The sequence below is a fragment of the Miniopterus schreibersii genome (assembly GCF_964146895.1).
Source record: "Miniopterus schreibersii genome assembly, chromosome: 10".
NCBI lineage: Eukaryota > Metazoa > Chordata > Mammalia > Chiroptera > Miniopteridae > Miniopterus > Miniopterus schreibersii.
The window spans coordinates 17,206,756-17,229,023 of record NC_138110.1 but is presented as its reverse complement, the minus strand read 5'-3'; the positions used below and the strand labels follow the sequence as shown (position 1 = coordinate 17,229,023).

At 39.4% G+C, this 22,268-nt stretch overlaps 1 protein-coding gene across 2 annotated transcripts in view; it reads left to right on the top strand.

The window, feature by feature from the left end:
• RAB27B (RAB27B, member RAS oncogene family) overlaps positions 1–22,268 on the top strand; it is a 123,195-nt gene that overhangs the window by 16,760 nt on the left and 84,167 nt on the right. Inside the window, exon 3 of one of the 2 annotated variants that reach the window (XM_081150156.1) lies at positions 16,698–16,805. The exons of the other annotated variant lie outside the window; for it this stretch is intronic. Coding sequence (XP_081006282.1) covers positions 16,804–16,805 — 2 coding nt within the window. The 5' untranslated portion in view covers positions 16,698–16,803. The remainder of the gene's footprint in view (positions 1–16,697; positions 16,806–22,268) is intronic. 2 annotated transcript variants of the gene reach the window in all.

The window sequence follows — 22,268 nt, the reverse complement described above, 5'->3', positions numbered from 1 at the left end:
ATATATTAAGCACTCACTGCATAACAGTGACTATGATTATACTCAATCCCCAATTCACTTTTTGTTCAATTGCATGTCCATAATGGTTTTGCTCCACGTAACTTATTCTAAATTTTATAACCTAAGCCAAGCTTTCTCTAAGAATCCTGGCTCGAAGGACATGGGGAGAACAGCTTCCTAATAGCAAAGAGAAACAGTACAGGGATGTGTTTACTGTTTACCTGTAAGTAAAATAAAATGAGACTCTTCTTGAGCCGCCTACTTGCCAGATCTCCACGCAGCTGAGAAATGCACGCCTGCTTCAGACTCTCTCGAAATGCTCCGTCCAGCCCGGCTGAGACAGAATTCTCACGTTTGGCTTTGGTGCCCCCCTACCCACTCCATCTAGTAGCACCGCCTTCCCCATAGTCTCAACTCCTCTAGAGCCTCAAACTTCTGAATTTTTTTTCTGTTTTTATTTATAAAAAGAGGCCCCATCCTGCAGAATTTTTCTCTCCCCTCATGATGATTAAGATTTGCCAGCCCAATATCTCACTTTCTTTCTTCTTATTACTTTATAAAAATATATATTAACATAATAGGGATTGTTAATATCTATGGGTTACACCTTCCAGGTAACATGGTTAAAACTAAAAAAGGCCTTTTAATACATAGATTTTTGGTTTAAGTCTTTTTTTTTTTTAAAGTTGGCAGTCTTTATTTATTTATTATTTTATTATTTTATTATTTTTAAATATATCTCCATTGATCTCAGAGAGAGGAAAGGAGAGGGAGAGAGAGAGACAGAAACATCAATGATGAGGGGGTCATTGATCGAGCCCGCAACCGGGCATGTGCCCTGACCGGGAACCGAACCCCGATCGCCTGGATCCCAGGTCGACGCTCAACCGCTGAGCCACACCTGGCCGGGCTGGTTTAAGTCTTAAATGTAGATATTCTTTAAAAGTAAAAGCTTGGATAACACCAATCAGTGCCATTTTGCCAGGGATGTGAATTATGAATGGAGAATGGTAGGTAGTGGTGTTTTACAAATGCCCACAGTGGATGATTTAGTCTGAAGAATGTAGGAAGATTTTTAAACACTACCTGAATGATAGTCCTTGGCATTTCAGTGTGTGTGTGTGTGTGTGTGTGTGTGTGTGTGTGCATGCCTGTCTGCACATAACCATGTATGAGTTAATTAAATTCTCTTTTTGCTTCCCACACCTTGCCTACGGAATAATTATGATATTCCAAAATATGCGTGGACTTCCAGGCCAATGTTAGTTATTAGACTGTGAAGTTAGAATTTCCAGCTCGAGTATTTTATATTCTCTTTATTAAGACTACCTCAATGGTTGGTCATGTCCTATTTAAAGTTACAATGTTTTGTTACATCCAGAAAATCGTCTGAGTTCTCACAAGGATGAACATATTTTCTATGAGGATGGCTCTGAAGGTAACCTTCAGAGGGCTCTAAAGAAAAGTCAGAATGGTCATTGTGGGAACTCAATGAGCTGGATTTCTCCAACTTCAGGGCAGTTCTCACCTCTGTGCCTTAACACACTTTGAGACTGAATATGCAATATGGCACAAGTAATTTCCTGTTATCAAAATACAATGGTTCCCAAATGAATTGCCAACAGTTTTGAATGGGAGGGAAAGGGATGGTAGTTACATCTTGTATATGGCTTAAAACAGATGTCCCCAAACTCTAGCATGCCTCTGAATCCTCAGGGGAGATGGTAAAATGCAGATTCTTGGGCCCTATTTCCAGGGAATCTGGTGTCGAAGGTCTAGGATGAGGTCCATCTGCACTTTAACGAGCAACCCATGGGACTCTCACAGATCGTGACGAGATCACATTTTCACAAACGGTGGCTCAGCTTCACAAAAGGCACATATCCTTCAACAGTGCTTGTGATTTCCTTCCAGCCCAACTGGCTTGTCCTAGCTCCCAGGCAGAGACTTGCTGGAGTTTGTTCTCAGCCACAGACCCTAACTTCTGACAGGTGCTGACAGCTGTCGCTTCCTGATGAGTCACCTTCCTCCTCAGTTGTACTGACGGGGACTGTGGAGGGCTCCTCAAATTATGTTTCGCTTCCACTGACAAATAACAAATAAAAAACACCCATGCTATATTTAAAAAGCGGCTAAGTGGGTGAGATAAAGTCCAAAAAAGCTAAAATTATTAGCGACTTATCTGGATGTGAAGAGGGGTGATAGGGAAAGACTAAGCAGGGAGAAAAGGCACAGATTTTTCTACATATGCAGAGCATTCCCCGGTAATACTATAAATAATATCAAAGATTCTTTTTGTGTTTCTTGCTGTAAACTGTAACAATATTAGCTATACTTTTACTACCAATTAACACTTCTTATTAATTATGCTCTTTGATATCTATAATTTAAAAATATAGTACCTACTGACAAGCTTTTAAAAATATCTATGGTTCCTAAATTCCTCAATATCGACAGTTGAGATTTTGCATCAATTACTATTGTGTCTTCAGCTTGATACCTAAGTTATACAGCTAAATGGGCCCATGAATTCAGGGACCCATTGGGGTGTGGGAATGCAAGTCTCAAAACTCAGAAATGAGGTTGAGCAAAACATATTTTGAAATCAGCATCATATGCGTGGGTTGTATTTCTCTCAGATTACACAAAATATGGTTAATGAGGTGGTTAAATCTACCCAGGTGCTGGAGGGAAGATGTAAAGATAAAAGGAAATTAATAAAGAATAAAAAAGAATAAAAAAGATCCATAAAAACCGAGCATTCCATCTATTAGGTTATAAGAAAGCAACTGGGGAAGTGAAACAGTAGTGCAAATGCTGCACTGGGAAAATAGTTCCTGAAATTAAAATGTCTCCGATCATCGCTTTTCTGGGGCAAAGCAGCAGTTCATAGGAGTTGGGAATTCTTTGTCCCCAATTGGCCCCATCTTGCTCATGTCCTAGAACTATGTTGTGAGGTTAGGCCGAGGACATGGTTCTTGAAAGAAGGTATTACTGATTGAAACTATTCCATTTAGCACTTCATAGCACAGCACTGCATATTTTTCTGTGCTTGATTCACGTGTAAACTGAGGCAAGGGAACACAGTGGGTGGGTGGCCCACTTCTGATACTGTCCACTTAAGTCGGGAACCTCCATTCATTCAGGCTTAAGGGCAGCTCTCAGCCCTGGCCGCCCACTGGCATCACCTGGGGAGCCCTTACAGCGCACCATGCCTTGAGCCACTCCCCAGGAGATTATGATTTAATTGCTGTGCGGTGGAGCTCAGGCACTTAGAAGTTTTAAAAGCCCCCCAGGTGATTCTAATGTGCAGACAAGACAGAATCACGCATAGCAAACACTCTATTAGAGCACATCAAATAGTAAGCACAATCGAAATGTTTATTTTTCTGAATGCAGGTGACTGAGTGAAATGCATTCTCAAATTTCCTGTACGTTCTTAAGATCTTATATTTGGAAGACCACCCAGAGAAGGTCAGCACTGGCAGTAAACTTAGAGATGTTCTCGTAGACCCACTTCATCTTAATAGAGAAAGGCATTGAGGCTTAGAGAGGCTGAGTAGCTGTCTGAAAGTCACACAGTCAGTAGGAGGAAATACTAAGGCTCTCAGTGTCCAACACACTCTTCACCTTTTATTTTAAGATTTTAATTTATTTTTTTAATTGATTTTTTTTTTTTTTTTTTTTAGAGAGAGGGAGGGGAAGAGAGAAGGGGTGGAGAGAGTAACATCAATATGACAGGGAAACATCCAGATCAGCTGCCTCCTGCATGGACCCCTACTGGGGATCAAACCCACAAACTGGGCATGTTCCCTGACCAGGAATCAAACCAGAGACCTCTTCGTGCGTGGGATGATGCCCAGCCAACTGAGCCACACTGGCCAGGGCTGCTCTTACCTTTAAAAAAAAATTACTGTGGAAGAGATTAGCAAAGAAAGGAAAACGATGTATAAGTAGCTAATGCCTCTTAACCTGTCCCAATTTCTGATTAGGAATAATCTTAATAACAATAAATAAAAGGAAGTAAACCCTGGTCACATTTATTAATAATCCCGCTTTTTTGTGTGGTTATGAGTCCATTTTGAGGAAAAGTGTCTAATAGGCTGTAGTTGTCATGTGTCATCTGCAAAGCTGGTGATTATTAGGAAGAACTGTAAATGTTACCAATTATTGAAATGTCTAATTAAGGGTGGTTATTTTGACTATTAAAATTAGTGCATCATCATTAAAAAAAAAAAAAGACTGAGAATCACTGCTGTCAAGGAATGAAACACCTGCTCTGCCAAATCAGGGTAGAAGGAAGGAAATCAGATAAGGTAACTCACGTGTGTGAAAGAAGAATCGAATTGTAAGAGGATCGTGTAAGAAGAATGAAATAGCAACGTCCCAAGACAGCAGCAAGAAGGAGGTTTTTGTTTTGTTTGTCCGTTTGTTGTTTTTAACCTTAATATGTACCTATGCCAGGGCGGGCAATTGACTCAGGCTGTAGGCCACCTAGACACGCCTCTGCGCTTTTGCCAGCAGCCCTCTGGTCTGCACAAGCCCTCTGGGCACCCTCACCAATGGAATAGCTGTGCCAGCTCTATATTTGTAATCACTGACCTTGGGATTTCTGAGCCTTTCTCCTGTTTTCTAAGCTCTCTGCTGGCCTCTCCACTTTCGGGGTGTGTCTCCAGCAGCACACTCCAAGACTTGTATTCTAACTTGTAGGCTTGGCTACCTAGTAACTGCTTGACCTTGGGCAAGTTATTTGAATTCTCTGGTTGTGCAGGTTAAATCAGGTAATGCATCTAAGGAGCTTAGCACTGTGCCGGACAGACTGTGAGCCCCATGGCACTGCAACACTGCCTATTCTCTGTAATTTATTTTACTGTTTGTTTATTTCTCTTTTCTTCCACCTAAATTTTTCTCTGGAACAAAAACATTTTTATAAGCTTTCACAGGTGTTTTCGCTGTAAAGAACAACAAAAGAGTAAGGCAGGTGATAGACCTGTGTAAGTTAACTCTTTGGCAATTTGTACATAACTTATTCCACTGCATAATTTATTTCACTTAATTCACACCCAAAAGTTGGACTGTTTACTAAAGAAGTAACTTAATTCTCAAGCTCCCAGTCTCATATAGGCTCACACACTTGGTGCTGAGAAGCAGTATTTATAACAGCAGATCCTACTGTGTTTGTAGCTTCTCTGCTGCTACTTAGAGAGGTTAGGGCGAGAAAACGGCGCCTGTTTACAGTGATGGCCGAATGAGATGCTTCTTGTTGGATGGGCACCCTTTTTACAAAGCTGCTGTGTAGACTGCATTAGCTAGATGAATGTAGGTTATTGTTATTATGTAATGTTGACTCTCCTGTGAAAGAGAAATGTTGGAAATGGAACATTTTCTGTACAGAGCCTATTACTCCCTTGGCACTTTGGAAATGCTTTGCTTACTTGCATTAAAAATGATCACTTATCCCTGGCCGCCGTGGCTCAGTGATTAGAGCATCGGCCTGCACACTGAAGGGCCATGGGTTTCTATTCCCAGTCAAGAGCATGTGCCTGGGTTGCAGGTTCAATCCCTGGGCCCGGCTGGGGCGAGTGCAGGAGGCAACTGGTCAATGTGCCTCACATCGATGTTTCTCTCTCTTTCTTTCCCCCTCCCTCTGTTCCACTCTAAAAAAGTCAATGAAAAAAAGTATCCTCCAGTAAAGATTAACAACAACAAAAAATCACTTAGAAGTTTTTACCTAAAAGAAGGTTTGGATCCAGTAATAGGTTCTCTATGGCATCATGCTATGGTTGGTTTATGAGAGTCTCTAGGACTCTTCCCCATGTGGCAGTGTACTTCCTACGACTGCAGACCACATGAAGTGAAAAATGGGAGGCATTTAACCCTCTTTAGAGCCAAGAAGAGTGAAAATAAAACAAGCCAACAGTGTGGACTGCATGGCTCTTCACTCAGCAGTTGTTTTATTGTGCAAATGCCTGGTCTGACCTCAGATCCCCATCTTTATCAACATTAAAATTCCTGGGATGAAAAGTCGATAATAGAAAATGACCCTGTTCTAGCATGGTCATCAGAATGCCATCAGCCAAATTGATCTGTTAGAAGGTAGCAATCTAGATGTCAGTGGGCGATGATCGTGTAAAAATGCTTCAGGAAAGGAGGCTGAATATTACCCGGAAAGCAAATAGCAGTGTCACCACAGTCTGTTCTTTGTTCAAAGCCCTGCATGAAATAAAAAACAATTAACCTATGGAGACCTCAGTGCATTACTAGTTACTGTTTTGCTAGGTCATTTCATGGGGGATCTGAGTAGTATGTTCAATTTGCAGTTTATTTGTGTCTCTCTACAAAAGTGAAAACATCTATCCCTGAGTAATAAAAAATGATAACTAGGTAGTGTCATCAGTCTATTGAAAAAAGTAAGAGATGATACTTGATCTGTCAGCTAGGTAATTCTATTAAACATGACCTACACTATACAAAGATCAATAGCAATGATTGAGGAATTACCAAAAACCTTGCTGATTCTCTCACAGTGATATTTTTCTTAGGTAACTGAATGACACCATGAAAGCACCATTTCACATTTTCTTGGGATAATCACCACCATTTTGGCCTTTCCTTGATGTCTACAATCTGCTTCTTTTTCACCCGGAAGCCTTTCCTTTCGATTCTGCATTGTGCCTAACTCATTAGGTCTGCCGGATTGTATTAAGTGATTCTACACTGATACATTCATTCAGAACCCTGAATGCTGGTTCAATTTTTCCAGACCCTAAAATACTGCTTTTCTAGCATACGTTTTGCCTCAGCCTCCAGCGCCTGGGAACCAACCTTTGGTTGAGAACTTCCTGTTATTGTGGCGAGTATGAGAACATTAAAACTACTGTTGTTGGACAGAAACATACACTGTGGGCTGAGTGTATTTATGAGTCTGGACAAGGCTAGCCCCAGGCCAAACTGTGATGTAAATTTTCTAGTTTACCTTAGCAGTTTGCCAGATATTCATGTCAAATGAATGGATGGCTGAAGAGTGAAGGTGATAGATACAGGAATAAATTACTACAGTCAGTTGAAAAACTTCATTTTGCTTAGAACAGGATGTCTCCTGTACCTATCAGATTAATTTTCAGCAAGGTCTTTATTTCTAACTAAAGTTTCATATTTGAGGTAAGTAGACAATTTCTAGGGTAGTCCTCCTTGAGACTGTTCAATCACATCTATTCCATATGGCACACAAGTAATAAGGACTTTGGATGAGGTGATCCCTGCAGTAGTCGCTAGAGGTCAGGATAGAGCCAAGAACCAGATGGGCAGAGGGTCATTAGGTTCAAACCGTGAGTTGTGGGGAGATGATCCCTGGAGAGTCTTGGTTTCAGAGCAGTAATAGGTAAAATTTCAATTAGGAGTCATACACAAGTATCAATACACGATGCACGCACAGAACAGGAAAGTGAACAGGCCAAAAGTGTTAAGTGAAATAAGCCACGCAGAAAAAGACAAATATCACATGATCTCACTTATATGTGGAATCTAAAGAACAAAATAAACTGATGAATAAAATAGATCCAGTGACATAGAAGCATGGAACAGACTGAGAGATCTCAGAGGGAAGGTGGGGGTGGGTGGGGAGAGATTAACCAAGAGTTTATATGCATATATGCATAACCCATGGACACAGACAATAGTGTGGTGAAGGCCTGGGGCAGGGGGTGGGTGTGGGGTAGAAGGGGTCAGTGGGGGGAAAAGGGGACATCTGTAATAGTTTCAACAATAAAGATAAATTTTTTAAAAAAGGAATAAGGACACCAGAGTCAGAACAGAACCAGGATCCTGGATACCCTTGGATACCTAAGCCAATATCAGGGAAAGTCAGGACCAAAGTTTGAAGATAGAATTAGAACTTTTGGTGGGGCAGGAAAGGACCTATTCAAGCAAGCAACATCCAAGTGGGTTCTAAACACTACTGCTTATCTATTGGATATCAATTTAAAAACTATTTCCTGGCAATGAATCATATCTTTGACCATAAACTTTTTCATCTTAATTTGAGAGACAATGATGGATGGCATACTAATAAAAAAGATAGTATGAAATTCAATCTACTTTTTCCTGAGAAAGCTGTTGATTATTTTTATCATTTACAATATAGTTTGTTGTGTCAACTAAGAACCAAATATGAACAAATTGTATAAGTTATAGCAAAGTCAATGTAATTTATCTATAAGGAAGAATGTTTTGACAGAATGGAGGCTGAAGACAGTTACTTATTTTTCTTTGTGAATATTTAAGAACAAGATAGTTCTTGTTGGAATCATGCTAGTAAAATAATAATAGATTTTTATGTGGCTTGCAGCTTACAATATTTGGAGGAGCCTCTTTGATTTGATTATAAATAAACTAATTATCTATATAAATTAGGTATGGAAGTAAATAATTGTTTGAAATGAACAAAACTATCACAAGAAATCAAATTCCTCTTAAAACTGAAAAATGAAAGAAACATAAGGTCTAAAATTATTTTTATTAATGACTTGTCTGACACACTTCTATAATGTTTTGTTTTTTGCGTACATGTAACTTATATAACGAAGATTTGTAAGGTCCTCTTTTAGAGATAGAAGGATAATCAGTCTCTCTGTTATCATAACTGATGAGCATCTGTGCATGCGCAGGCTCTCACATGTGCTTATATGTATCAGTATTTGTGCGTGCTCAGGCTCACATGTAATATATGTATCAGTATCTGTGCGTGTTCAGGCTCACGTGCATATATGTATCAGTATCTGTGCATGCGCAGGCTCACATGTAACATATGTATCAGTATCTGTGTGTGTTCAGGCTCACATGTGCATATATGTATCAGTATCTGTGCATGCGCAGGCTCACATGTAACATATGTTTCAGTATCTGTGTGTGTTCAGGCTCACATATGTATATATGTATCAGTATCTGTGCATGCGCAGGCTCACATGTAATATATGTATCAGTATCTGTGTGTGTTCAGGCTCACATGTGCATATATGTATCAGTATCTGTGCATGCGCAGGCTCACGTGTGTAGTTATGTGCTTAACTTGTTGATTATGTAAGAAAGATTAGGTAATTTTATATCTTTTTTGGCAGCGTCATATAAATTTACAGAGTTGTTGGCAAACTTGGTAAACCTTATCTGATTTCTCTCACATATGAGCTATAGGTCTTAAAGAAATTTCAGGTTTTCTCATGCAGTGTGGAATTGTAAGTGCTGTTTAAGTTAATGATAGTCATCTACCAGTTTGCCATCAATGTCCCGTTGTAATAGCATATTTTGAATTTTGTGTTATACTTGTTGGAATCCATATTTTGTGTGAAATCAGCAGGAAATGTAAATCTTTTTCCAGTGCTCATAGGTTTGCTCCCCATTTGTTAAATTATCATTACTTCTCTTTAAAATGTATTTCCTTCTGTTAATAAATTACTGCTTTTGGCAGATAATTTTTATCTGATGCTTTTGTTACAGTCCCCTTCTTGACACTCGGTTGATTTCATCACTGATCCTTACCATTCTTGTTTAATTTTCAGTTCATTTTTTATCTGAACTTTCTCTTAAATCTTTAATGAATGCTGTTAAAGAGATAAAAGCAGCTACTTTTTATGTATGTTTAACCAGGAGTTTGTAAATTCTCAGACTGTCTAACTTGCAGTTAAAATGGCTGATTTTCAACTCAACATTCCCTTAACCACATGCCCAAAATACTAGTGGCCGCTTACATATGTCTGATATGAGAGGAAATGAGACAGAGGGAAAGTCAGAGTGAAAATAGACTTAAAATATCTTATTTTTGTAAATTTAACATAAACGTACGACCTTTTGATTATTTCATGCATGTAAGGGGACCTGAAATTTATGCTTCCTTGACTTTGTGGCAAATCTTATAGGTGACCCTTAACATATGCCTACATAATTTGCATATGAAAGTATAAAATATAACGCAATTATTTACAATATAATCTTCATGGTACTAGCTAATGTACAACAATTTACAATTTCCAGTTGAGAAAGACATGCTCCTTAATGTTCTTTAACAAGCAATTACATCTGTACTAGTGTCTGTTTGTAAATACATTGACATGAGTTACTTAAAATCCAGTGAAATAAAAGCTGTATATATTGCACACACATATGCACACAGAGAATGACACAGAGCTGGTTTTAAATCCTCATAGCGTGACCTGTTTTCAGGTCTTGGTGAGAGAAATGCCAGTTCATCAGAATTTGACCTCTCTAACCCCCCACTTCAGCATGTCCCTAAACCTTGTCGGGCATGCGTGTCACTACCTAGGAAGGCCAGCTCTCCTTTGGACAATGAACCAGAAAGAATGCATGGTTCTCCCCTGGGCTCTATCCCTGGTAAATTGCTATCCAGATTATACCCAAAACGGTGAACTCCCTATAAACATTTGCTGTTTTTAACCGAATTAGTACTTTATTCAAGGGCTAGCATCTATTTTTAAGGGCTGTCAGTGTGTCACTGTTTAGGAATCTGACTCTTGGAATCTCATTTTGCCCCAGGCTTGTGTATGCAAACTGGACCCCTAACGCCAAACTCACAGGGTCAGTCCTTGTTCTTCTCCATGTCTTCCAACTGAGCAGCATTGTTTCAAATTATGTGAAGTAATAACATCATATAAAATTTAAAGCACATCTTAACCAAGAAATAATTCCTTTTCATAATGTTCAGTAGATTAAAAGCTGTTGGACAATGTAATCAAATTATTGTACCCACCAGAAATAAAGTTAGATTTTGTTTCAACTCAAATTCCCCCCCCCTCCCGAGTAAGTGCCAAGGCTCTGAATTTCTGCATGTGGTTTACTTGTTTGAATAATTTGATCCAAACTAAAATTTACTTTCTAAAAGCTCCAGTTGTTATTTTAATTGTATCTTCCGCTAACCCGTCAAGTAGGCTTTGCTGAGTGCTCTTCTCAAAGTGTTCCTTAGCACTGTTCACTGGGTTCTCCCAGCTGCCCCCCAGGCACACTCTTCCTCAAAAGGACAGTGGAAACCCAAAGAAACCAAAAATCATTTCTCTGGAACAGGGAGATGCCCTTTAGGGAAACCAGTTGGGATTCACTGAGAGCGGTACCCTTCTTTTTTCTGGGGAATGAGACGGTTTTTGGGCCCGGCTGGGCATGGCTCAGCGGTTGAGCATCAACCTAGGATCTAGGTGGTCAGGGTTCGATTCCCGGTCTAGGGCACATGCCCAGGTTGTAGGCCGCAGCCGATCAATGGTTCTCTCATCATTGATGTTTCCATCTCTCTCTCCCTCTCCCTTCCTCTCTTCGAAATCAATAAAGATATATTTAAAAAAAAAGAGAAGGTTTTTGGTTAGAATGAAAGAACTATTTTTAAAGAATCTGATAAATATTAGATATAAGATCAATGCTGTATTTTGTAACTTAGGTTTTCTTCCTGTGTTTTTCAGGATATTCTTTGTCCTAATTTAAATAATAACCAAGTGTTCTTAAAACAATTTTGTAGTTGAAGGCAAGACAATTTAGATGAGTATCCATTCCTGGTTATTTGATTCAGGAACTGCTTTCACTGTAATTTATAGAACAAGTATAATGTGTGGTAATTTCTCATTAGTTCCATTCAATTTACCAAATACTTGTAACAGCCATTATGTGTACAACACTGTGTTAGTAACTGTGTGATATGAAAATAGAACATATAAGGGTTTTACCTTCAAGAAACTGACAACTTTCCGGGCTGGGCGTGGCTCAGCGGTTGAGCGTCGACCTAGGATCCAGGCGATCGGGGTTCGATTCCCAGTCAGGGCACATGCCCGGGTTGTGGGCTCGATCCCCAGTCAGGGGTGTGCAGGAGGCAGCTGATCAATGATTCTCTCATCATTGATGTTTCTATCTCTCTCTCTCTCTCCCTTCCTCTCTCTGAAATCAATAAAGATATATTTAAAAAAAAGAAAAGAAACTGACAACTCAATGAGAGAAATTAAACCAAACATCCACATAAATATAGTCGACAATTCAATAGGAGAGATACCCCAAATGTGTTATAAACAGTGTTAAGAGTCAACACTAACTGGGATGGGTCTCAAATACTGGGGATTCGATAGACAGAGGTGCCTCTCTCCAGTTTGCAAGTGACCAAAATCAAACAAAAAACAGAGGAATGAAAATGAAGACAGGAGACCCTGCTGGGCTCTATAATGCTCACCCCGAGTTCATGCTATGTCAGCCTGGACAAGCCAATTAACGGGGGTGCTGGACTGAAGATTCTAATGGGCTCTGCAGTGGTCTGAGGTAGCAGCAAATATCAAAGTAGCAAGCAGGAGATTGGGCGGCTTGTCCCGGGTGCTCACTAAATTAGCTTTGTGTCATTTAATCTGCCCAGGCTGTGATGCCTCATTTTAAAATGAGCTTGTGGGGCCAGAAGACTTCAAAACTTGAATAGCTCTGGAATTGCATAATTAAACACAAACCAAACACCAATTTCTAGTGTCATATTCTTACCAGAAGTAAAGAAATGTGTCTTCATTTTTTAAATTGTGTATTTTATCAGTGAGTAGTACACAGTGGTTTGTAAGGAAGCACGTTTAATCAACAGTAGTGTCAAGAAATACTGCAAGTCACTAACTGGTGCCAAGAAGGTTAGACACAGTGCAGGGCAAGATGCCAGATATCCAGAGGGATGTAAATGCAAAGATAACGAGGAATGCTGGGTAAAATGTAATACATATTGAACTAGCGATAGAGAAAATAATGTATTCATTAATTAAACAAGCATTAATTAGTCACTTCTCTGCGCAAGTCGACCTCCTAGACATGGGAGACAACCTTGACAACTCAGTTATGATCCCTTATCTGCACAGAATTAAATTTCATAATCACTCAAGCCTTTATTGCAGGCTGTGATAAGGACTGTGAAAAAATATAATATGGTGTGATGAGCACATAAAAGCAGGGTACCTGACTGATGGAACGGAGAAGCATTTCTGAGAATGTGGTGATTGAGCTGAGATCTAAAGAGTGTATAGAGTGAAACTAGGAAAGAGAATTATTATTTCTGGTCAGATGAGGCTGGTGGGAGCAGACATACACACAGAAAACCAGGCCAAGAGTGAACGTTCTGTGTTGTAGGGGAAGATGGGCTATAGCGTAGAGAGAGAACTTGGCATTTTACTGTATATGAGATAGAATGTTACTCAAAGGATTTTGAGCAAGGAATAATATAAGTTAACTTATGTTTTGAAAACATCACATAGCTACTATGTGGGAATAATAGACTATAGGAGTCAAGAATGGAAGCAAGGGGGCCAATTAGGAGGCCAGTGCATTAGACCAGGCAAGAGATGATGAATTGAACTTGGACATGGCAGAAATATGAACTTTTTTGTAAAAGGAGATATTTTTGATGTGCGAATTGAGGCCACAGACAAAGTGGGACTCAAACCAGATCATGAAAACTAGAACTTTGAGTGAGAGAGATGGTGACCTCCTTGGGCAGGGCTGGCTGAAGCTGGGGACAATCATGAGGATGCCATCATGAGGGACATTGAGTGGCTTCTGCTGGAATCCTGAGTTCTCTTATGAAAGGAGAAGAAAGCATGAGAGTTAGCTGAGAGGTCTTTGAATGCCTATCTTAGGAAATGGGAGAATATTCCTTAGATAATAAACAACGAGATCATTGTTGAATCCCTGGGAAAGGTCCATGGAGAGGCAGTTGTTAAATGAGGGGCGATCTTGGTCTTCATTTTGAACTGAAAACCAAGGAATTTAATTGAGTGTCTGACATCACAATGAAGATAATTTATAGTTTCTCATTTCCTTCACTCGCCCTTCCTGCCCCATCTCCCTGAGGTTATCACTTGGGAAGTAAGTCAGGATCTCAGCTGAAGCTGTTACCAAGGCACTTAAAGTTCATACTGAGTCTCATTCTTGTTTTTCCAGCTGAGCTCAACTCCTGAGGTTCTTTAAGACACAGTCTTTGCTTTCTTCTTGGATGGGTGAGACCAGTTTCCTTCCCTAAAGAGAAATATTTCCATTCAAGTAGATATAGTGACTCAGAATATTGTGTGGGTTTGGTTCTAGGGTTTGCATAAAAGATGTAATACACTCATTCATCCCTGCCTTGTGAATGCATTTCCCAGCTTCAGAACAACTGATTTATCTTTAAAATTTTGTTCTATTGCAATTGCAACAAAATATATTGTCATAGACATACTTAATAAGGAACACCAAATATTAAAACTGGAAAAAGGCTCCTATGGCCCCCGCCTACATGTAATTGATTGTAAACCACCATTCAGGTTTATTCCCTATTCATAGCCGACTCACGCAGGCAGTGGTGACCAGTGAGCTGCCACATAACCCTTTCTAGTCCAAACACAAGTACTTCTCTTATTTAGAAAACAGTGAAGAAGAAAAACCCAGTAAGTCAATAATCCTGTGTGTCAATAAGCCCCAGTGACTTTATAGAAACAGGTCTAATAGGACCATTTCTCACCACCTCTCACCACCATCAAGCCACATGATCCCGCAGGTGGGTCGCTGACATCTGAACGACTCCTAACTGCACCCTGTAGTGGGTGCATAGTGTCCTCCCACAATTCATGCCCACCCAGAATCTCAGACTATGACCTCATTGGGAATGAGGCCTTTGTGGATGTAATAGAGGTAAGGATAGAGATGTGACCCTACCGGCTTAGAGTGGGTCCTAAATCCCATGAGTATGTCCTTATAAGAGACAGAAAAGGAGAAGACACAGAAACACAGAGAAGAAGACATGAAAACAGAGGTAAATATTGGGGCAACGCACCTACAAGCTGAAGAGCACCAAGGATGGCCAGCAACCACCAGGGGCTTAGAGAGACGTATGGAGCAGTGTCTCCCTCAGAGTCTCCAGGAGAAACCAACTCTGTCGATACCTTGATTTGGAACTTCTGATAAATTTCTGTTGTTTTAAGCCAGCCAGTTGTGATAGTTCGTTATGGCTGCCCTAAGAAACAAATACACTCCCTTGCCATCTATTTTATTTCCTTCTACCCTCTCCCCTTGCGTTCTCTGCTTAGGGCACACTGGCCTCTTCCCTCTTCCTTGAACAACCAAGACACACTCCTGTCTGCAGCCTTCACATTTGCTGTTGTCTCTCAGATGCTTGCGTGGGCTCACCCAGGCACCTCCCTAATGCTTTGCTCAGATCACTTCCTCCAGGTCTTCTTTGATTATCAGTTCAAAGTAGCACACTCCCCACCCCATTCCTTATCCTTCCCCTCTGCCTGGTTATTAGTCCTAGGGTTTATCACTCTTTGGCAAATATTTTACTCCTTTATTTGCATATTATATGGCTCCTCCCTCTAGTCTGTAAGCTGTGTGGGTGGGGATTTTTCCCTTTTCTTACTCCTAGCACCTGTAACAGTGTGTATCCCTGCATACCCAGGCATAGATAATAAATGCTCAACCTAAAGAAAGTGATTTTACTTCACATATATTTGTCTAATTAATTAATTCATCCATCAAATATTTATTGAATCTCTAAGCTCAGTGCTTTGAAGAATATTATGATGTATAAAACTTGGTCTTTGCCATCAGGGAGCTTAAAATTTAAAAGAGGAAATAATATATACCAAAAAAAAAGTAGGTGAGGGTAACAGGAAGGCTCTGAAGTGAGAGTACCATGGTTCGCATACTGTGTCATTAATTTTGGTGTTTAAAATATTTTAATTAATTCATATTTTTATAGATGATAGTCTTTGAAATGTCACAGTACAGACCAGGGAGTGGCAGACTCTAGAGCTCAGAAAGGGAGAGGCCATTTCAGGCCAAATAGTTCAGGGAAGGCTTCCTGGGTGAGGTGGTATTTGAGCAAACACAAAGTGCTCTAGAGCTCAGAAAGGGAGAGGCCATTTCAGGCCAAGTAGTTCAGGGAAAGCTTCCTGGGTGAGGTGGTATTTGAGCAAAGCTCCAAAGGTATGCATGATTCTGGTAGGTGGAGGGTATCAGAATGTGCTCCAAAGATAGCAAATGATACCACTGACCTGCCAAATGTGCAGCATGACCAGTTTTAGTGGGAGAGAAGCCTGGAAAGGTGGGCGATAGACTGAAACATCCTGCGTATGGTACTATTTTCATTCGATTCCTCTGATTCTGTTTGAGGGAGAGAGAAATGGGTAGAAGGAGTCTCTGTTGTTCAAATATATTTGAAAAACTTTATGACTCAGGCTTTTCCCCTTAAATCCCCAGGCATCACTTGTTTCTTCTCCCTCGACCCCAACTATTTTAATTACTAAAGCGCCATACTCAATCCAGGACTCGAGCAAGAGTCTGGTCCTAGTAGAAACTGGCATATTAGATGAATGAGAAGTATTCATTGAGCCTGTTTTTTGTTCTTGGTTTGCCCAAAGAGGAGACGTATTGAGAAGAGAAAATCTTCTAAGTTTTTATTCCCTAGTTGTGGCATTTCTCACCTTTAATGGAGCCATCCCTCTTTGCCATCCTACCTCTGAAACATTGTACTTTTGCGTTTGTATATTCCTTTTCCATCAACCTGCCCTGTCTTGCTGTTTGTAAGGTAGTAGGTACTCAGAGAACAGTAAACTTGATCTTTATTTAACTTGGCTGCTTACTGATTCCTCCCTCTTCCTCTTAGCTTTCCCTAGATGTCAGTTCTTGACCCTGTGCTTGCCTTCTTCCCATTCCCTCAGCAGGATCACAGAATCAAGCACCTACCAGGCACCCAACTAAAGCTGGTCAGACCGAACTCCATTCTCATGGAATAAATACGCTTTCACTACTCCAACTCTCAAATCTATGTGAGTAAATTTCAAATCTCTCTCTCTAACCAGACATGGTCTTTCGATCCCCTATATCCTGAAATGTAGTATCACAAAGAACACTGAATACAAAATTAGGAAATAGAATGTTGGCTATGTCCCCTGCTGAGTGTCTGTAATTTTAGAGCAAAGCCTGATATTTCTGCTGCTCACTTTTCTAATCTGCAAAGTGGGGGCGATGATACTTATATCCACATCTCACTTGGGAAATAAGCTAAGATGCGTGAACATGCTTTGCGAGCAGTTGTGCTGTCCTATGTCACCATCATGGCGATGGAATGTCTCCCATTGAATATTTGCCATCACGACTCAACACTAAATCTGCTATTTTTTACTGACCCTTTTTTCTTTTCTTTATTTAGCTGCTTTTTGAGCGTATTGCCTCTTTTTTCAAAATGCATTTCAAATTTGTCCACTCCAGGGGAGAAGTTTGTCCTAAACCCCTACTTTTGTCTTCTGATATCTACTGTCTATGGTATTTCACGCCCCCCCAAACTTCAAAGAACTTCTTGTGTCATGTTCCTTTTCAAACAGAAACCCTCCAGTTTTTCTCCATTGTACTTCTATTCACCCTCATTCATTTGTTCTTTTAATTAGCTAACATCCTTTGAACACCTGTTTCATGGCTGGGCTATGTGTAAGTGCTAAGGATGAGTAAGAAAACATCCCCATCTTCAGGAAGGGTCTTGAATCCTCCCCTCTGATCTTAATTTTCTTCCCCTCCAGCACAATGCTCACCCCAAATGCCACTCCAGGCAGCCTAGATTTTTCGCTCCTCCATGACTAGCACATTACAGTCAATTTGACTTCAGATATTGCTCATGCTGCTCCCCAGCCCAGAATGTCCTTCATTTGTTAAGCAAACACTTATTGCTCACTTTTGCGCAGAGCACTCTCCTTTCCATGTATCCTTCAGGGTCTGATGTAAAATGTACTTTGTCCCAGTTGAGCTCAAGCCTAAAATCCTAATGCCTTTATCTGTACCTTCTGGGGAGACTGGATGCTGAATTACTCACAGCCTCAGAACTGCTTGTTTGTGTTTCTCTTGCTTATATGCAATAAGATTATAAGATCGAGGGTCTAGAGTCATTGTTAACTTCCTATCTCTCCTCTTCCCTCTCCTCTCCCTATCCCCACCCCCACCTTACAACGAGCTGCCGGAAAGTAAAACTGTTGCAGATCCTTTACAATAAAATGAAATATTGAAAGATGAGATGCTGGCCCACACCCCATTGCTCACTGTGATAAAGCAACTTACTAATGTTTGTTCTATGGAAGATTAGTTCTGTCAGAAACTGGTGTTAGAAAGAGCTTCCATATTCAAGTATGGTTGAGAAATAATGGGTTAAATAATGTTCAATCAGTTTATTTACAGGAGGACTTCTCAGATCTTTAATACGCTGATAAACATCGAGTTCTATCAGGAATTGTAATTTCCCAGATGTACGTAACTACAAGACACAAATGTCTTTGTCGTGGCACATTTTTTGAATTAGTGCTCAACACTCACACACACAGAGATGCCAGGGTTAGACCTCAGGGAGCCTTGGAATTCCTGGAGTTCAGTTCCCGATCTGTAATAGCTGCATGAAGTAGCACATCCTTCCATTCCCTCACCATCTTATCATCTTCATGGCACATGCTTGAGGGATTAGCAAAAGCAGCCAAAATGAAAAACAAATATAAAGCAACATAAACAAACACGGAACATTATAAATGGGGTCATTTTTGATGAGTAAAAGGGCAGCGATGACTCTCTAAATTTAGTTTAGAGAGGTTGCTTAGCAGGTTGAGTGGAAGCAGGCAGGCACATGCAAAGAGCACCAGATTAAGATTTAGGAGACCTGGATTCCCTTCCTGGCTTTGCCCTCAACTGCTCTATTGTTTGAATAGGTGACTTAATGTGTTCAGATCCCAGTTTCTTTTTGTTTTTGTTTTTTCTATTTATAAACTGAAGGGGTGAGATTTAATAAGTGCTAAAATCCCTTCCAGATTTATGTGTCTGTGTTTCTGTAATGCAGGTTCTTTACATTTAGGTGGATTTTCGCCTCTGCATACAAATCCATGAAATATGCTTAAAGACATAGACATAGGGCATGAAATACTAGATTTTATGACAAGGTATGTGTAGGTCACTGGCATATGTTTTGTGTCCCCTCTGGTAGTTTGTGTGCTGGTTCCCCAGAGATAATAAACCGAGTTTGTTAGTTTTGAAATGTCATTTGTTACTCATTTGAGAGTGACAAGCCACTACTGCCCAGGGAATTTTTAATGTGAATCTTGGAGGTAAATCATCACTAATGCACTATAGTGAGACTTTCCCAATGGCTTCCCTAGATAGTAGTTACTGCTTCGTTTTTGGCTCTTCCTTTAATTGTGCCAAGTGACAAGAATGTAGGCATCTGGCCACAACTGACAAGGAATTTTTGAAGACTATCCAATTCACTTAATTTGTGAATGAATACAAATTTGGACTCTAGATTCAAAAAGAGAAAGGTGGGAAAACTTTAGTCAATTACAAAGGTTTTTTCCCCCCACCCTGGAAACAAACATTTTCTTTTCTTTTATCTTGCACTTTTAACACATTGCCTAAAGGAAATGAAACACTGAACTACTTTCTCCATTTTCTCTCTGAAATGTTTGCTCTAATACTCCCCAGGCAGGTTTTTCTGATGCATAAATAGCCTGGAAGGGCAAATAAATCCATACACCACCAAGGTTACCTGGTGGCTCAAACTGGTGTGTGGTGGGCAGCCCTGATTTTTCAGGAGTCTCCCAGCTGTTCTAATTAAATGGTCAGAGGTCATAGTATAGTTCCCCGGTAAGGTAATGATTGTGAGGGCATTTAATTGCTACAATTATTTAGCCCCTTACATTTTTTGAGAGAACCACCAATCAGATGGTGACTGATTAATGATCTTTCTTGAAAACCACATACAACTAAAAATAATACAGGTAGGAACTGTTTGTATCAAGGTGTTCACAAACACAATTAGGCGATCACTGTACTTCTGCATTTTAGATAATGACCCTGAAGACTATGAAGTCAACGCATGTTGTTTATCTTTCACTTTTATCATATTTAATATGCACTTGCTTCACTCCATCTAGCCAGTCCTCAACCTGCTGACCTTGGTTCTTTTAGCCATTTCCCATAAGTCTCACCAGAGCACACAAGAGAATCACAAGTACCCCCCTCTGCGCATGGAATGCTGCTACTATTGTATGACTGAGTAGACTCAAGTTCAGCCTTATCTCCAGTAAAGCAATCAGATTGTAAAGGAATGTTTTGCCCTGTAAAAGTGACCTAGAATACCTTTAGGGAGTGTCTGTGTTGGGGGAGCTAGTGGGAAGGTTAAATGAATCAGAGGTGTAATAATGAACAAACATGGTCCTTTTCCCCAAGAATCTCAGGCCAATGGAGACCTGGAGTAGAAAGACAAAGAACCATCTCAGTCCTATCCGGTAGTGGCCATTGCAGGGTAGAGACAAAGAGGTGTACAGGGACTGGATGGACACCCTGCAGGAGATGAAACCTGAGCTCACACTTAAGGGATGAGTAGAAATTCATCAGTTAGTTAAAGAGGGTATCTTTATAATAAAAACTCCAAAAAAAATATAGAATTAAAGAATGGGGCATGTTATGGGAATAGAAGAATGATCCCTGGGGATAAAGTATGAAGGAATTTGTAAAAATGAAATAATATGCAGTGGCCATATAGTGAAGGCTCTTGGATGGCAAACAAATTTTAAATTTTTTAAAAAAATTATTCCCTGAAGCCAATAAAGTACCATTGATAACTTCTAAATTCTCTTTCCTACACTCAAAATATATATAATATTCATATAGAAAAGTGAACACATATAGGCTCTCCATATTTGATTTTACCTTTGCCTCTTGTCTCCTATATTCTCATTACCAAACTACCCACTCCAGGTAATCAATGTTAACAATCTAAACTAAGCTTCTTGCTTTCCCCATTCTTATATAATCCTATACAAATATGTAAAAGCACACAGACATATGTAGATGGGGTTGTCATTGTTTTATGAGAATTTGTTTATATTATATATATTTTTCTGCATCTTGCTTTTCTCACTTAATGCCTCTTTGAAATTCCTCCAGATGAACTTGTATTTTTGAAAACTTTGTAAAATATGAATGTGACATAGTTTCCATATTTTATTTAATGACTTATTTGTCTACTGATATGGTTTTTCTTTATTTCCAGTTTCTATATACACATACATATACATATATATTTTTACAAACTGGTATTTATATTTTCAGGTTAAAGAATTAATTTTAATAAACTGCCAAATTACATTCCTAAAAGGCTGTAATAGCACACATTTCTGCCAGCAACATCTAAGAGTGTTCTTTATTCCACATCTGGCACTGGGTGATAGTTCTTTTTCATTTTGGACAGTCTGTTGAGTATCAAATGCCATGATATTGTTACATTAGAGCATCTTTTCTTATATTTCTTTACCAGTTGGATTTGATCTTTTGGAAATAGCCTCTTTCTATTTTTTGCCCAATTTTGTTGTTTTTATTTTTCCTTGTTAATTTTTGAGAGCTCTTTGTCTATTGTCTGCAATAGTAATATTTATTCCAAATGTATTGTCTGTCCAATGACTTTGTTAATAGTATATTTTGCCATACAAAACATTTAACATTTATATGATTTCTTATTTATTTATAACATTAAGGTTTCTGGTTGTGGTTAAGGAGATCTTGCTTTCTCCTACATTACACACATATATTTATTGAGATATCCTTTCAAGATTTTGTGCTTTTATATATTACAATGAAGTTTCTAATACATGTGGCATTTATTTTAGAATATAATGTACATCAGGGGTCCAATTTAATTTCCTCCAAGTTAGATAGCCCATTGGGCTAACACTATTTATTAAATAAACTACCTTTCCCCATACTGCATTGAAAATACAACTTCTATCATATACTAAGTTCTTCTATATTCTGGGATCTATTTTTAGATTCTCAATTCTGTTTCATTGATGTATTTCTCCATTCCTATCCCAATACTATGTTTTGTAACAGCAGCTTTATAGTACTTCCTACTACATGGTAAGGTGTATTCATTCCTAAACACTATCTTTCAAAAGTTTCTCCAATACTTATTATTTAATATAAATGTTAGCATCATTTGATCCAACTTAAATAATCTTTTTGGCGTTCTAATTGCACTAAATTTATATATTCATTTTCAGAGCAGGGACACTATAGTTTTCCTCATTTAGGTTTTGTCCCTTGTTAAACAGAAAGATTTTCAGCAGCGGCTAGACACGGTCAGATGCATATTTTGAAGGTTCAGAACAGCATCAGAATGGGGAGAGTGGACTAGGTTGCAGGGAGACTGCATGAGGAAACCCCTGTGTGCTTATTGCCACCATCCAAAAATGCTGAGTCCGGAC